The sequence below is a fragment of the Rhizopus delemar genome, genomic scaffold, assembly GCF_000149305.1.
Source record: "Rhizopus delemar RA 99-880 supercont3.11 genomic scaffold, whole genome shotgun sequence".
NCBI classification, from domain to species: domain Eukaryota; kingdom Fungi; phylum Mucoromycota; class Mucoromycetes; order Mucorales; family Rhizopodaceae; genus Rhizopus; species Rhizopus delemar.
The window spans coordinates 1,240,904-1,256,641 of NW_027137837.1; the positions used below are offsets into that span (position 1 = coordinate 1,240,904).

Below are 15,738 nucleotides of genomic sequence, written 5' to 3' on the forward strand. Positions count from 1 at the left end.
ACATTCTCATTTCGACATCTCGACATCTACCAAGTAATTACCCAACATGCAACCATTAACAGAAGATCGCAAGAACACTATCGAGTTTTACCTTCGTCAAGGTTTTTCTTATCATAAAATTGCAAAGTTAGTCAAAGTGTCATCCTCTACTGTTCATAAAATTCGTTTGGAGTTAGGCTTGCCTGCTCGAATTGACAAAGGTGGTAGGCCAAAAGCGCTCACTAAGCGGGAACAGCAGCATCTCGTTCGTGCTGTAACAGTAGATGGTCTCGAAAATGCTGTACAAGCACAGCAGTCGTTAGAGCAGAACTTGGGCAAGTCAGTTTCTGTAAATACTGTACGTAGAGCGTTAAGAGATGCTGGTTTGGTCTCATTTGTCAGGCCAAAGAAACCTTTAATTAATGAAAGAAATAGAAAGAAGAGGCTCCAATGGGCTCGTCAGCACATTGACTGGACAGTAAACGATTGGATGAACGTCATATGGTCTGACGAAACCAAAGTCAACCGTTTTGGGTCCGACAGGAAGTCTTATGCATGGAAAGTGCCAGGCCAACCGTTAAAAAAGCACCAGGTTTGTGAGACAGTGAAGCATGGAGGAGGCTCTATAATGGTATGGAGCTGCATTAGCTGGTACGGTCCAGGCTATATTGTGGATGTGGGCAAGAACATGACAAAGGACGTTTATTTGGAGGTTTTACAAGATGACTTGATGAAGTCTTTGGCCTGGTATATGGAAGAAAGTGAAAAATCTACGAGTAAATTTATCTTTATGCAGGACAACGACCACAAACATACAGCTAAAGTCGTATCAAAATGGCTAAATGAGCAAGAGTTTTATGTAATGAAATGGTCACCACAATCACCGGACTTGAACCCAATTGAAAACATGTGGCAATTACTTAAAAGACGGCTGTTTAAAAATTATGACTGCCTGTTGTATCCACACAACTAATAAAGTGAACATTCATGGATAAACTTGGATACTACAGAATTATAGTCTAACCAGATCTCTATTAATAAACGTGAGAATTCTGCAATAGCCAATCTTGCCCTGTTGTCCTACCAGCGTTCTAAAAGACTATATCGGAACCTGATTACAACAACGGCAGTTCAATCCTATTCTATAATTATCGTTAGATCAATAGTTTAATTACTTCATTGTCCCTTGATTCGTCAAGTAGACAGCGGCTATTGATTATCCACTATCCTTCCTTATATCCCATATCATTCTTTTAACCGATCAATTGAAATAGCGGTAAAGACCCAGACATTCAAAAAGTATAAATACCCTCAATATTTTTTATTAATAAAGTCATACACATAATCTTTAGTTTCACAACTATCGTCTTTTTGTAGTTTTTGTCTTCTATTTCATATTTGGCAAAACATTTTTTTTGTGAATTCTTTATTGACTTTATTTTTAAAAACAACCCTCTTTTTATTACTACCTACCTTACCACTATGTCAAACTCAAATGACTTTAACTCTGCTGCTGCTGGTTCTTCCAGTAGTAATGATAAAACTTATCCTGATAACGCCCGTCGTATGTCAGATGTATCTACCTTATCTTCAGAGGCACAGTCCTCTGGAATGACCACGTCCGCAGTTTCTTCTGGTTCTTTTGAGCCTAGAATCGCAGCTCCATCCATCCTCTCTTCTATTGAGGAGTTGGATTCCACCATCATCGGTGCCACCCAAGTTATCCTTAACTTGTCTATTCGTCTTCTTTCCACGACCCCTGAGTCAGAGGAAGATAGCATGGTGCGCGCCAAGTACGAAGCCTGCTCCAAGGACCTAGAGAGACTAGTTCATACTAGAGATCTCCTCCAACGAGCTATGACCCATGCTGTTCCTACCGCTTGGACTGGTGCACCTCAGGTTGCCCCTGCAGCCTTGAATGTTGTACCTCCAAACCTACCCCTCATGCAGTGGAAGGGTGCGGTCTTTGACCCATCTGCCCCTGTCTCTGTGGATGTTAAGCACTGCTTAAAAAAGTTTCAGGACGTGATGTTCGCACATGGTCTTGATCTTGATCAGCACTGGCTTCGTCTTCTCCCTCCCTGCTTGTCGTCTAGTCAACGTACTTGGCTTGATGAATATCAAGAAAAGGAGGATGTCCATACGTGGAGCCAGTTCAAAAAGGCTTTTACTGGCCATTATGGTGTTGGTTCGGCTGAAGAAAAGGCCACGTCTACAACGGAGTTGTTACGCATCTCCATGACTGCTGCTGAGACTGTTGACCAATACGTTGAACGTTTCAACAACCTCCGTCGCTTGGCACAGATCCAAGATCGCTGTGTCTTGACTCGTTGCTTTCTGATCGGTCTTCAGGCCGACATTTACAAGAAGGTGATCGTGTCCTTAGCCAATTGTACGGATGCGCAAAAAGAATCGGTCGACTACGTTGTCAAGTTGGCCAAGACTTTGTACCATTCATTGTACAAAGTACGTAGAGTTGCTAACGCTTCTCACACTTCTGCTGGCCCCTCCATGGTCAATGACTCCTCTTCTTCTGGTCGGAAGAAATCCTCTGCTTTTGTCTCTGGTTCTGCTGTTCGTGCTGCACCTTATCCAAAGGCTTCTAGGAGGTATTGCAGCTTCCATAAGACCACCACCCATAGCAACGATGAATGTCGTGCTATGAAGAAATCTTCCTCTCTTTCTCCTTCTTCGGGTTCTACCCAAGTTGATGTCTCCTCTGGTTCTGCTGCCTCTCAGTGGAATCCAAGAAACCAACCTTCCGGTTTGGGACGTCCGTGCCGCTCTTGTGGTGCTGACAACTGGCGTCCTGGTCATCGATGCAAAGGAAAGGGTCGCTCAACTGGCTCTTCGGCTGACGACTCTGATCTTGCTGGGCCTTCTCATTTGTTTCGCGGAATGAGTCGATCCCCTGCTTCTTCCTTGTCTTCCGTTGCCTCTTCTGGTAACGATGTTTCTGCCTCTGTTGGTTCTTCTGCCACTCCTACTACAAGTAGTAGTGATGCTTCTTCCGGTCGTAAGACTGATGCTGCTGGTCCCGTTGTCTCTGTTCCCGATTCGTCGGATGATATGGACATTGATGTTGCAGAAGCCCTTACTGTGGCTGAAGCTGCTCAGGCCTGTAAGTACATTACACATCACATCTTTTCTAAAGCGCCTTCAAACACTAATACGCTTTATGTTCCTATTATTGTAGAGCACATCAAAACATGGGCCATGATTGATACCGGTTCAACTTTTTCGTGTGTGTCTCCTTCGTTCTGTTCGTCGCTTGGTTTAGTTCCAACACCTAATCCAGGATCGATCAAGTTAGGACATAATAGTTCAAGTACTGTAAGCCGGTTAGGCATAATAAATCTTACTGTTTATTATAACCAAATCCGTTTGTCATATGAATTTGAAGTGTTTGATTTTAGCAGTGATGTCCCCATTTGTTTAGGACTTGACATTTTGCCTAAACTAAGAATAGGTTTAACAGGATTAGCCACTTCTTGGTTAAATTCTAATATTCCTAAAATACCTGATCCAGTTAACCCTGATGACTATAAGCCAAATGAAACTCCTGTTGGCACTAAACAGGAAAGACAGCAATTGATGAGCACTATTCAACCTTTGTTAGATGCTAATACGAGTATCCCCATGTCTTCTCATTGTAATTTACCTGGTGCTATCATTACTCTTGATACTGAACCCAATGCCTTTGCTTATCGAAGACAACCCGATATTGCTATTGCTAACAGAAAAATCATGGAAGACCAAATTCAAACTTGGTTGGATGATTGTGTCATTGAACCTGCTCCTTCCAATACTCGCTTCAATAACCCTATTTTTCTTGTTGGAAAAAAGGATGTTAACGGATTATACACTAAGAAAAGAGCAGTTATTGATCCACGTATGCTTAACCAACTCGTGAAGAATGTTGATAGAATGCCTTTACCTCTAATCAGTGATCTTCATCAACGTATGGGTTCTGCTACTATATTTACTACTTTCGACATACGAGCATGCTTTCATCGTTTTCTTATCCAAGAATCTGATAGACCTAAAACCGCATTTACTCATCCATTCACTGGTATGCAGTATCAATTTCGTCATTGTCCTTTTGGCTTGACAAGTACCGGTAACATTGTACAGCGTGTTCTTACAAATTTGTTCGCAGATCTTCCTTACACTGCACTCTATATTGATGATCTATGTGTCTTCAGCTCTGGTGACATGAATCAACATATTGAGTATGTCCGTGAAGTGTTGAAACGTCTTACTGCTGCAAACTTAATTATTAATGTTGAAAAGACACATTTTGCACAAAGTTGTGTAAACATTCTTGGATGGACTATTGGTAACAATGGTTCTCTAATCCCTGATCAACGTAAACTGACAAATATACATTCTTGGCCCACACCTAAAACTGGTAGACAAGTCATGAGTTTTCTTGGATTTGCAAACTATTTCCGTAATAGTTTACCTATGTTTTCTCGCTTGACTGCTCCACTTGACCGGTTACGATCTCTTAATTCTTTAAAAGGAATTTGGAATGAAACCCATGAATGCAGTTTTCGTAACATTAAGGATGCCTTGGTGAATGCCCCAGTTATTCACATTCCTAACCTTAAGTACCCATTCTACGTCGCAACAGATGCTAGTGCTTATGGTATCGGCGGTGTCGTTTATCAAGTCATCGACCAAGTCATTCAATATAACGCCTTTGCTGCAAGATCTCTTTCTCCTACCGAACGTCGTTATCATACAAACAAACGAGAGTTGTTAGCGATTGTATTCATGTTTGAGAGATACAATAAATGGTTATATAACCGTCATTTTACCTTGACAACTGATCACAAAGCCTTGATTTACATCAAGAAGCAAGTTGTTCCAAATGCTGCCATGCTTGTTTGGTTTGAAACAATTTTCGAATATTCCTTTGATATTGTTCATTGTCCTGGCATTAAGAATATTATCCCAGACGCACTTAGTCGTTTATTCCCAGATGACAATAAACTGGAGGGGGGTAACAATGTCAACAATGTTGCCATCTACAGTATCCGTGGTAAAGAAAAAGAAAAAAGAAAACCAACTTTTAAAGAAAAATCTGAAAGTTATGAAACACAAACATATGCAGTCACTTCTGCAACATCATCATCATCATCAAAACCCTTATTGCATCGCGCTTTGCAATATGAAGATTATATCACACCTCCTCCTGAGGAAAGAAAAGATATAATATTAAAGGCTCACTTATTAGGCCATTATGGAATTAAAGCCATAGAACAAACCATTCATGGTGATAAACTCCATTGGACTAATTTACGTCAAGATATTCAGGATGTCATATCCAAGTGTCACGAATGTAAAATGTTTAATATTGCCAAAACAGGTTATCATCCCCCTAGAAGTATCCTACCTGACGGACCTCTAGATCATTGGGTTATGGACCTCGACACTTTTAATATAACATCTACGAGCGGAAATAATTTCCTTCTTGTCATGGTTGATTTATTTTCTCGCTTTACTATCTTGAAAGCCATTCCTGATAAACAAGCTCTTACTATTGCCAAACAGCTTGTTGATATCTTCTGTACTTTCGGCTGGCCTAAGGTCATTGCTAGTGATAACGGAAAAGAGTTTACTGCTACCATCGTCACTGAACTTATTAATAACAGTGGTATCGATAAGAGAGTGTCTAACCCTTTTAATCCCCTTGGTAACTCAGTCAATGAAGCATTTGTAGGAATTGCTAATGTGGTATTTACACATGTAATAAAGTAATAATGTAAGTTACTACGAACAATGGTCCTCCAAATTAGGAATATCGGACATTGTATTACGCCACTTCAAATAAAATCCCGATCCACTCCAGAATATTCTAATAAGTTCCTGGATCAGGATTAATAATTACTTCTTGATAAGAAGATGTTAAACTATGCCAATCATATAAATAACTCATTGTCTAATATCGATTAATAATCAATAGTCATATACTGTAAATATTAATATTTAGCCGTGATTAGAAAAGTATAAATACCCTCATATTTTTAACTTGAATAAAGGACAATCTACTTTGAGTCTCACTTATTTTTATATTTGTTGATTGACTTAGTACTTTTTATATTATAAAACCTCAAATATCACAGCTAAAAAGACTATTGTTAAACAGTTACAAGGAAGAAAAGAAGATTGGGATCTATATGTACCTGCAACCCAATATGCTATGAATCTGAAATATTCCAGACTTCATAAGAGTAGACCATATACAGTAATCTTCAATAAAGTACCAAATGATATGAAAGATTATTCTCATATTAAACCCACTCTTAGAAGTGAAGCTGTAGATTCTAAAGCAATAGAAAACAGACTTAAATATGCTACTGAAGTCGTTATCCCTGCTCTTGCTAAACGCATTAAGGAAACTCAGGATGTAGACAATGCATATTTTATGAAAACAAACAAAATCGTTCACACACCATTCCCACTCCATAGTGAAGTCATGATTAAAAATGTGAATAAGGAAAACAAAACTGATCCGTATTACGAAGGTCCTTTTTATATAAGTGGAATGACAACTAATGGCAGTTACATATTAGTTGACAAACAAAATAACCTCTTATCAAGAGATGTACCAACCTCACACTTAAAACTTATTGCATTACCCAGCAATAAAAGTGCAGAATCAATCGATGACCAACATTATGAGATTCAAGCAGTTATACAACACAAAGGAACTCCAGGTAATTACCAGTACCTTGTTCATTGGAAAGGATACGATGATCCTATGGATTACACTTGGGAACCTACTTCTAGTTTTGATGATCGATCTTCAATTGAAACATATTGGGCTCGTCGTCAAGTAGGTAATAATACTACTGTCTCAAAGAAAGCAAGATTACCCAAACGTACCGTTCCTACTCGTGATCATCACAGTAGAAGCAAGAGATCAAGACGTTAAATTGTCTAAGTAGTTGACCGTCTTTTTTCCTAAGACAATTTTTCCTAAAGAAGGTTTTTTTACTATCAGGTTTTTATGACAACTTACTACTACGATCTACCCTCAATTATACTATGTCTATTTATCTGCCCTATGATCATTATCGCACTTATTGTGTATGACAATTACTTTTTCCTGAATCTTCACTTATCCTTTTACCGTTTGCTTCAAACTAGAAGGGGGCAATGTTGTATCCACACAACTAATAAAGTGAACATTCATGGATAAACTTGGATACTACAGAATTATAGTCTAACCAGATCTCTATTAATAAACGTGAGAATTCTGCAATAGCCAATCTTGCCCTGTTGTCCTACCAGCGTTCTAAAAGACTATATCGGAACCTGATTACAACAACGGCAGTTCAATCCTATTCTATAATTATCGTTAGATCAATAGTTTAATTACTTCATTGTCCCTTGATTCGTCAAGTAGACAGCGGCTATTGATTATCCACTATCCTTCCTTATATCCCATATCATTCTTTTAACCGATCAATTGAAATAGCGGTAAAGACCCAGACATTCAAAAAGTATAAATACCCTCAATATTTTTTATTAATAAAGTCATATATAATCTTTAGTTTCACAACTATCGTCTTTTTGTAGTTTTTGTCTTCTATTTCATATTTGGCAAAACACTGCCCTCCATGTGGTATACATGAGCTATGGGATCGTATAGGACACACTTGGTACCAAATCACGGCTGAAGAATGCCAAAGGTTTATTAAAAGTATGCCCGATCGATGTCGTGCAGTTATTGAGGCTGATGGCTTGTATATTGGATATTAAATAAACTTATTTTAATTCATTTCGCTTTTAAAATATGTGGCCCCAAAACCGTTCGAATGTGCCTTTGAGTTTTGATTCTCCGTAGTACGAGTTAGGGTGCGCATAGGGTAACATTTTATACTTCATCAGAAAGCCAAGAGTTTGTACTCTTAGGAAATATGTATTAGATATGGTATCTTTTATGCGCAATAGGTCACAAAAGATTCAGAAAGGAAAAAATACGTTTTGTGCGAACGGTTTTGGTAGCCACTGTAGATGCCTCCGGAAGAATGCTGAGTACCAACAAATGGCTGAAATCAATCCATGTTGATAGTCAGCATAATGTTATAATCTGACTGTTGAACAAAGGGCAAGCCCCCGTTTACAGAACCAAATTGTTTCCAAACATTTCCATCATAAACATCTAACATCAAATTTTGTTGCTGAGGGCGACTTTTCCATTTAAGGAGTGAATCAACAAATCCTGGGCGACACATGAACTTCTTCAACGTAGATATGATAGAATTGTATTCAAGCAACATCTTAGGAAGATGGGAGTTACTTGTGCCTCCAATGATCAAAGATTCGTCACATTTTCTGCAAACAGTAACGGTTGATCTTCCATTCTCGTTTAAACGATAAAGTCGATGACAACCCTTACATACAGAATATTGTGTGACGCCCTCGTAGCATCTTTTCAATAATTCTGAGCTGGACGAGAGAGTGGTGGCCTTAACAGGAAATCGATACTTCATGTTGGTAAAAAGAACCACATTCATACATTCCATTAATAATTCAGTTTGATCATCAGTCAAAAATTTTGTTTTGAACAAAATCACAAAAAAGAACAGGTACAATGAAAGTGGCTCATCAAGGGGTGGAAAGCTTCTATTAGTGTACATAGGTGTTTCTACAATAAACAAGTTTCAGTGTTTTTTTTTTTTTTTTTTTTTTTTTCGGCAGAAGAAAATAAGAGTTACCATCAACATTTTTATTGAATTGATCTACATAATAATCATCAAGGTCAAGATCAACGTTGTCGAAATCAATTGCTTCACCATTGTCATCTATTTCCTCTAAATTCGTACCTAATGAATTGAAATGAGTAACGTATTATGTTGCTGTATTTCAACAGCTAATAAAAATTTATATCTACTGGAATCAACTTCCATGGCTTCAGTAATTTGACTTTCAGATTGGCCAAACATCGTCAACATGTCATCAGTTACTATTTAAGAAGTCTTAGGATACATTTATTACAGCTAAAAGTAACATTCATACCGTGTTGGCCGTGTAAATGGTGAACAGGGTACGTTGAGTAAATTGTGGAGTACTGTCGAGTTACTTCATGGCGTTCAAAAGTTGATTTTTTTACAATATCATAGCCATTAGCCTTGATGGCACAAACTTCAGGGCAAACACAAATGTAAAGATTTTTGTTAGGCATTATAATAGAAAACGAGCAAGCTTTTGAAATAAGAAAAAAAAAATACAGCAAGAAAAATTTCAAAGCACAAAAAAGTAACCCTGACTTTAAAATATATTAATATGAAATTTTGCCTAAGAAAATAACTTAACAAAAAAAAAAGAAAAAAAAAACTGAATTTAAAGTCCTAAGTGGGAGGATTTTTTTAACTTCAGTCATTTTTACCCCCTTAACATGCTTACCCTTGACGTAAAAAATAAACTTTTGTTTTTTATATATAATAATTTCTTTCAAAGTCATAAATCAAATCTATAGATAACTGTGATATTCAAAGCCCATTTACGATACAAAATTTATATTTTTGAGTGCTTTATCAACTTTTAAAAAAAGCGGTCTTAAAATTAGTAATATTAAGCTTTTAATATTCGAGTAATATTCGCTATTATTTGCAGTGCACACAAATTGAGTTTACCATTACAACATATTTAAGTCCTATCACAATCACAGGATTCTTCGGTAGTATAGTGGTGAGTATCCCCGCCTGTCACGCGGGAGACCGGGGTTCAATTCCCCGCCGGAGAGTATCTCATACCGTCTCTTGAATCGTTCCTCTTGTTAAGAGTCTCTCTTTTCATTTTACTTGTGTCGTATTGTTGTCATATGTTTTATTCTCCTTTTGGGTTATGTTACAAAGATTCCTTTTTAATACTGTTGTAACGAAAATGGCAATGAAGATGCACAGAGATTAGCCGAGTCAAGTCAAAAAGATAAAAAAAATTAAAAAAATGATGTAACGAGAATGATGAAGACATCTATAAAATTTTGGACGGTACAACTGACTTTGAAATCGACTTACTTCAGTAATTTAACTGAAATACACAACATCGACTCAAGTAAAAATATCGACTCAAGTAAAAATGTTGACTCAAGTAAAAATATCAACCTTATTTCTTTTTCTCTTCCCTCTATTATTTTTATATAAATATCCCTATATCTTTTATTTCAATTTACTTCAGTTCACTTATATTCACTTCTATTCAATAAATAGTCTCTTAAAAGACAAATCTATCTATCTTATTTTATTACAAACAAGTCGAATTCCCTTGAAGCAAGCTATCTTCATTGTATTCATTTTATATTTTTATTACATTTCTTTACATTTTACTTTACAAATCAAGTTTGATCCACTTAACAAGATCTGGTGGTCACTATACACAAGCGAACTTATAACTCGAATTATCTACTCTATTTGGAACTTACTTTATCCAATACTTTATTCAATTACTAAAACTTTATCTCAACAACTTATATCAAATCTATCGAAACCCGAAAGCCTAACGAACCTTACAATGAAAAAAGTTAAAAAGATAAAAAATGTTGAAAATATAAAAAAGGTCAAAAAAAATAAGAAAAGCTAAAAAGAAAAAAAAAAAAAATATTATACATATATCCCATCTTTTTGTGAAGAAATTGTCAGTTAGTTTAAATAAATCATATATTTCTACTCAATAATTAACAAACTTTAACAAGAAAGTCCCTGTTTACCTAAACTTTTTACTCTACTTTAACTTTTATCAAGAAACATCGTATTGATCTTACACATAAGATCTGGTGGTCACTACTTATCAAGCATCTGCTTAAATTCCATACAAAACAACAACTTACAAGGCAATCACAACCTTAAATCAAGCTTTACAAGCAAACTTTACCCAATTTAACACTCAAACTTACAAGCCAACCTTTAAAATAACAATGTCCAGCGACATTGATGTCGTTCGACATAGATGTCAAACAACACAAACAATAAGCCACGCCAATTTTTATATAAATAAGATGAATATTTTTAAACAAAATAACATTATCCAATCCAATCCAATCCAATCCAATAAATTCAATAAATCAAATCCTCTTGCGCTTAAAAAGCAATCTTTTCTTATTGGGTCACAATTACCTTTTCTTTTCTTTTTATTTTTACTTATTCTTTCTGATCTGATACCCGAGTTATCACAAATCAAGAAAGATCCCTTTTATTTTATCGTTTATCAAACAATCTTATTCTTAACCTTATTGATCTAAAAAGATCTGGTGGTCACTACTCAAATACAATTTACTCTATCAAAAGAACTGTTAAACGTTCAATCAAGTTACCTAAACTCAAGTCATTCAAGACTTCAAACCTCAATTTAAACAAATCTACATCACTTTAACACAAGCCAAGTCCCAAGTACTAACAAGTTACAGTACCACGCCAGTTAGAAAATGAACTTTTGCGTAACAACCTATTTGAAAACGGAGTATCAATTCTTTTGCTTGAAAACCAAAAACAACATAAAATTATAAAAACCAAAAACATATAAATACCCTTATATCTTATCCCTATTTTCACTTCACTCCACTTCACTTTACTTTTGAATTTTATATTCTTTTTATATTTTCTTTATTTTATAAAACAATAAATCCATCAAGCGTTCAATTGAAACCCTTTGGTCTGTGTTCTATCTTAAATACTGAAGTCCCTTGAAGTCAATAATCTTCATTGTAAAGCTATTCCTGAACCTCAAGAGTTTAACCTATTCTAACAAGTTTGATCTACTATTAACAAGATCTGGTGGTCACTATCGACAAAACTTACATACTTAAAAACCTAAACCCGCAAACAAGCAATATATTAAAGAAAATTACAGTATACTCTATTATACTTCTTTTGGATATTCAAATACAAACTCTCAACCGCAGTTCAACCACAATATTATAACCCACAAAACCAAAATGAAAGCGTTACACAAAGTCAGGCTAGCGAAGACTAGTGTAACACAATGCAGCAAACTTTGGCAGCATTCGACTTTTCTCTCTCCAATTAGTTTAAATCCAGGAACATACAAACAAATACGTATGAATACAGATAAATCCAGAAAAATACAAAAAAATATAGAATATCCATAAAATCATCAAAAACAGCATATAATCAGAAAAACCAAAAACATATAAATAACTTCAATATTTCTTATACTTTACCTACTTACTTTTGTTCTTACTTACTTTTGTTTCTACATAACCTTGTTTCTACTTACTTCATATTACTTTTTGATTATTTCAAATAAATATCATTCAAAGTAAATTTCTTTTATTTTTCTTTTATTTTACTTAACATCAAGAACAAGAAGTCCCTTGAAGCATATACACTTCATTGTAATCCCTATTATATTATCTTTTTATTTTACTTTACTCAAAACAGTTTGATCTACTTAACAAGATCTGGTGGTCACTTATTACAAGCGAACTTATATTCAATCTATTACTCTTTTTGGAATCAAATCCTATCTAAACCTTTGATCTTATATCAAGACTTATTCAGTACAAACCTATTTATACTACAAAAACCTTACACAATCCAATCATCACACTAGAAAGTTCAAAAATGAAACAAAGTTCAAGTATCAAACAAGGTTCAAAAATCAGACAAGGTTCAAAAATGAAAAAAAAAATAGAAAAATGAAAGAAACTTCAAAAAAAAAAGAACAACCACAACTAGTATAAATATCCCAACAATTATTTTCTTTGACACAATTATTCTATGTCTTATTCATTTTCAATAAAGAATCACTTATATTATAAACAGGCTATCTTTACTTATAAAGTTCCTGATATTTTTATTATATACTTTAAATCCCAATACCTTCTCAAGAAACATCGTGTTGATCTTACACATAAGATCTGGTGGTCACTATCAACGACAAATATAACAAGCTTTTGCTTAAATCTTACTCTTATCAAGAAAAACTCTATCAACTTTAACAACCAAACACCTAAATTTACCTCCGTAAGCACATCTAACTACAGTATAACCGACAAGTTACACTGACCACTGTAACACGCAAGAACAATGTGGCTGATGTATCCATCATTCATAACTCGATATGAAAACAGTATTAATAAGCTACATGTAAAATATATCCAATAGATAGGCTACAGGTTGATTCGGATAATCTTCATCAAGGATAAGATGCTGCGTAATTGCACGGTTAAACTATATTAAATCCAGGAACCAAATCACAGTCAGCCGCAGTCAATCATATACGAGTATTCAATGACAAATATAACAATAGAAGACACGTAACCCTTATCTATTTGTCATCAGCTATATCATACTCATTAATTATTAATCCATGACATGAAATATTATTCGTGTATGAAAAGTATAAATAGAGTACAATTTTCTTATTAAATAAAACAATCTCTTTATCGAGTCTCGTCCTCTCTTGTTCCTTTTATTCTCTTGGATAAATCAACTAGTACAGCAGAGGAATTACCTTTATGCAGAGTATGCCCAGCTTTGCTTACAAATGAACATACTTATCAAAGCCCGTACTGGAAATCACTATTGGTTAAAGATGTATATGGGTTCAATGCTATCGATGTTAAGCTTACTCCCAGAGGATCTTTCCCGTCCAGTCAACAAAGAAACAGAGTTATGAAATATCTCGATCTTGTGCGCACAAGCCAAATAGCTGAAGAGGATTTTTTTGTTCCCCTTAAAAGTTCTCCCAATTGTGCTATTGGGGATTTATATCCTCTTTTGGCTTTCAACGTCCTGCGCCTCAGTTTGACTCTCTATTCAGCTCGCCTCTACCAGATGGCACTCCAGTTGAGGATTTGTCCACTAAGTGGTTCCGAAATCTTGACATGCTCCCTTTAGATAGCCTTCCACCCTCGTATCCTAGAGCCAGCAAATCTTCCTGGAACAAATTCTGGCACGTCTCAATTCCTCATCCAGCACGAACTATTCTATGGCGACTCTATCATTCAAAACTTCCTACTCGTTCTCGTCTGCATAGAATCATGCCTAGATACAGTAGCGGACAAAACTGGTGCACAAAACTTTTTTTCAGCTTTTAGCTACCATTACTTACTCATGGTCATTGCAATAGCTATGAAACTATATTAGAAGGAAGATATGCTAGCCATTGTAATTTACGTGTATTCCTAGCATGACATTGTTAAAACTGAGCGAAGAGCATGCTTTTCATTTATAAAATTCTATATTTTCTAAAAACCGCAAAAGTGGCTAAAATCTAAGGCTTTGTATAATCATCTCATCTCTTGATATTATCGAATATTCTTCTTGGCATATGCTAGTAGTATGTGTGTGTATCATTTTCAATAATAGAGCCCAGCTATTTAACTATTCTTTTCCAAAGATCATCTATCCTTTTTGGTCTAGTGTCGTATCGTCATAGCTTTGCCTTCAATTGCCACCAGACATGCTTAAGAAGGCTTAAGCCGGGATTAGTGGTAACTAACCCTTTAGCACAGAAGCCCTGCTATCAAATATTGATTTTGTGGCATGTCTTGTCTTGTGCTTTGTGTCATTGTCATGCTGAAACGAGAGATTACGATATTTTAGACCACTATACCCTAGGCTTTTGTGGTATGTAGTAAGCAAAATACATGTGTATACCTATGAATTTATTACAGCATCGTATACTTGACACAAATATCCTGGTCCTCAATATCTAATACAGCCTTAAAATGTAACAGAGCAACCAACATGCTTCATTGTTTGATCACCGTAAAAAGATCGCTAAGGTTGCTCGACTTGCTTTCAATATTAGTGTTGTTGTATCCACACAACTAATAAAGTGAACATTCATGGATAAACTTGGATATTACAGAATTATAGTCTAACCAGATCTCTATTAATAAACGTGAGAATTCTGCAATAGCCAATCTTGCCCTGTTGTCCTACCAGCGTTCTAAAAGACTATATCGGAACCTGATTACAACAACGGCAGTTCAATCCTATTCTATAATTATCGTTAGATCAATAGTTTAATTACTTCATTGTCCCTTGATTCGTCAAGTAGACAGCGGCTATTGATTATCCACTATCCTTCCTTATATCCCATATCATTCTTTTAACCGATCAATTGAAATAGCGGTAAAGACCCAGACATTCAAAAAGTATAAATACCCTCAATATTTTTATTAATAAAGTCTGTTGTAGAACAGTAACTGATTGTAGTTGACATTAATAAATATAAGTCTTAATACAAGATCATAATTAAAATAAAATAAAACACAAGTTTATTTAAATAAGATCATACAATCAATTCCAATTAAACATGTTCTTTTATAATATGTATTGTATTCATGAGAGTTCTTTGATAAGAAGAAGTATCAACTAAAATAACCAAATCCAATCCAATGTCAGGAATATTGCTAATCTTTCACATAATTGAAATAACGTTATTTCAAATCAGTGAGGAATTCCCAGAATAAAAGATAATCTATGACAGACATACAAAAGAACAAATGAAAAGTTTTCATAATCATAATTATAGATAACACTTGCTAAAGTACCTGAAGATTAGAAGAACGATAACAATAGAAGATATCAAGCCACTCACTCAATAAGATATAAATACCTGCCTTCAATTAGAATAATTTTTACTTTAACTTAAACTGAAATAAAGATCAGTCTCAAAAAGTACCCAAACTGTTTCTTGATCTTTGTTTTTACCTTTTCCTTTATTATTTAAACCATTATACAACAAAGTCATATATAATCTTTAGTTTCACAA

The 15,738-nt window shown here is 35.3% G+C and overlaps 4 protein-coding genes and 1 non-coding gene across 5 annotated transcripts; 4 read left to right on the forward strand and 1 right to left on the reverse strand.

Moving 5' to 3' along the window:
• Positions 1-46: 46 nt before the first annotated feature.
• RO3G_13151 (uncharacterized protein) lies at positions 47-952 on the forward strand (the record flags this gene model as incomplete). The annotated part of the gene is made up of 1 exon (XM_067667735.1): positions 47-952. The coding sequence occupies one exon, from the start codon at positions 47-49 to the stop codon at positions 950-952; it is 906 nt and encodes a 301-aa protein (XP_067523836.1).
• A 509-nt stretch (positions 953-1,461) lies between these two features.
• RO3G_13152 (uncharacterized protein) lies at positions 1,462-5,745 on the forward strand (the record flags this gene model as incomplete). The annotated part of the gene is made up of 2 exons (XM_067667736.1): positions 1,462-3,100; positions 3,260-5,745. The coding sequence occupies 2 exons, from the start codon at positions 1,462-1,464 to the stop codon at positions 5,743-5,745; spliced, it is 4,125 nt and encodes a 1,374-aa protein (XP_067523837.1).
• Positions 5,746-6,748: 1,003 nt separating this feature from the next.
• On the forward strand, positions 6,749-6,922 carry RO3G_13153 (uncharacterized protein; the record flags this gene model as incomplete). Its single annotated transcript, XM_067667737.1, has 1 exon — positions 6,749-6,922. One exon carries the CDS (start codon positions 6,749-6,751, stop codon positions 6,920-6,922), a length of 174 nt encoding a protein of 57 aa, XP_067523838.1.
• A 1,126-nt stretch (positions 6,923-8,048) lies between these two features.
• Positions 8,049-9,178, reverse strand: RO3G_13154 (uncharacterized protein; the record flags this gene model as incomplete). The annotated part of the gene is made up of 4 exons (XM_067667738.1): positions 8,049-8,641; positions 8,712-8,819; positions 8,888-8,959; positions 9,013-9,178. 4 exons carry the CDS (start codon positions 9,176-9,178, stop codon positions 8,049-8,051), a joined length of 939 nt encoding a protein of 312 aa, XP_067523839.1.
• A 489-nt stretch (positions 9,179-9,667) lies between these two features.
• Positions 9,668-9,739, forward strand: RO3G_19160. Its single transcript has one exon. It is a non-coding gene; the product is annotated as a tRNA-Asp (tRNA).
• The last annotated feature ends 5,999 nt before the right edge of the window (positions 9,740-15,738 follow it).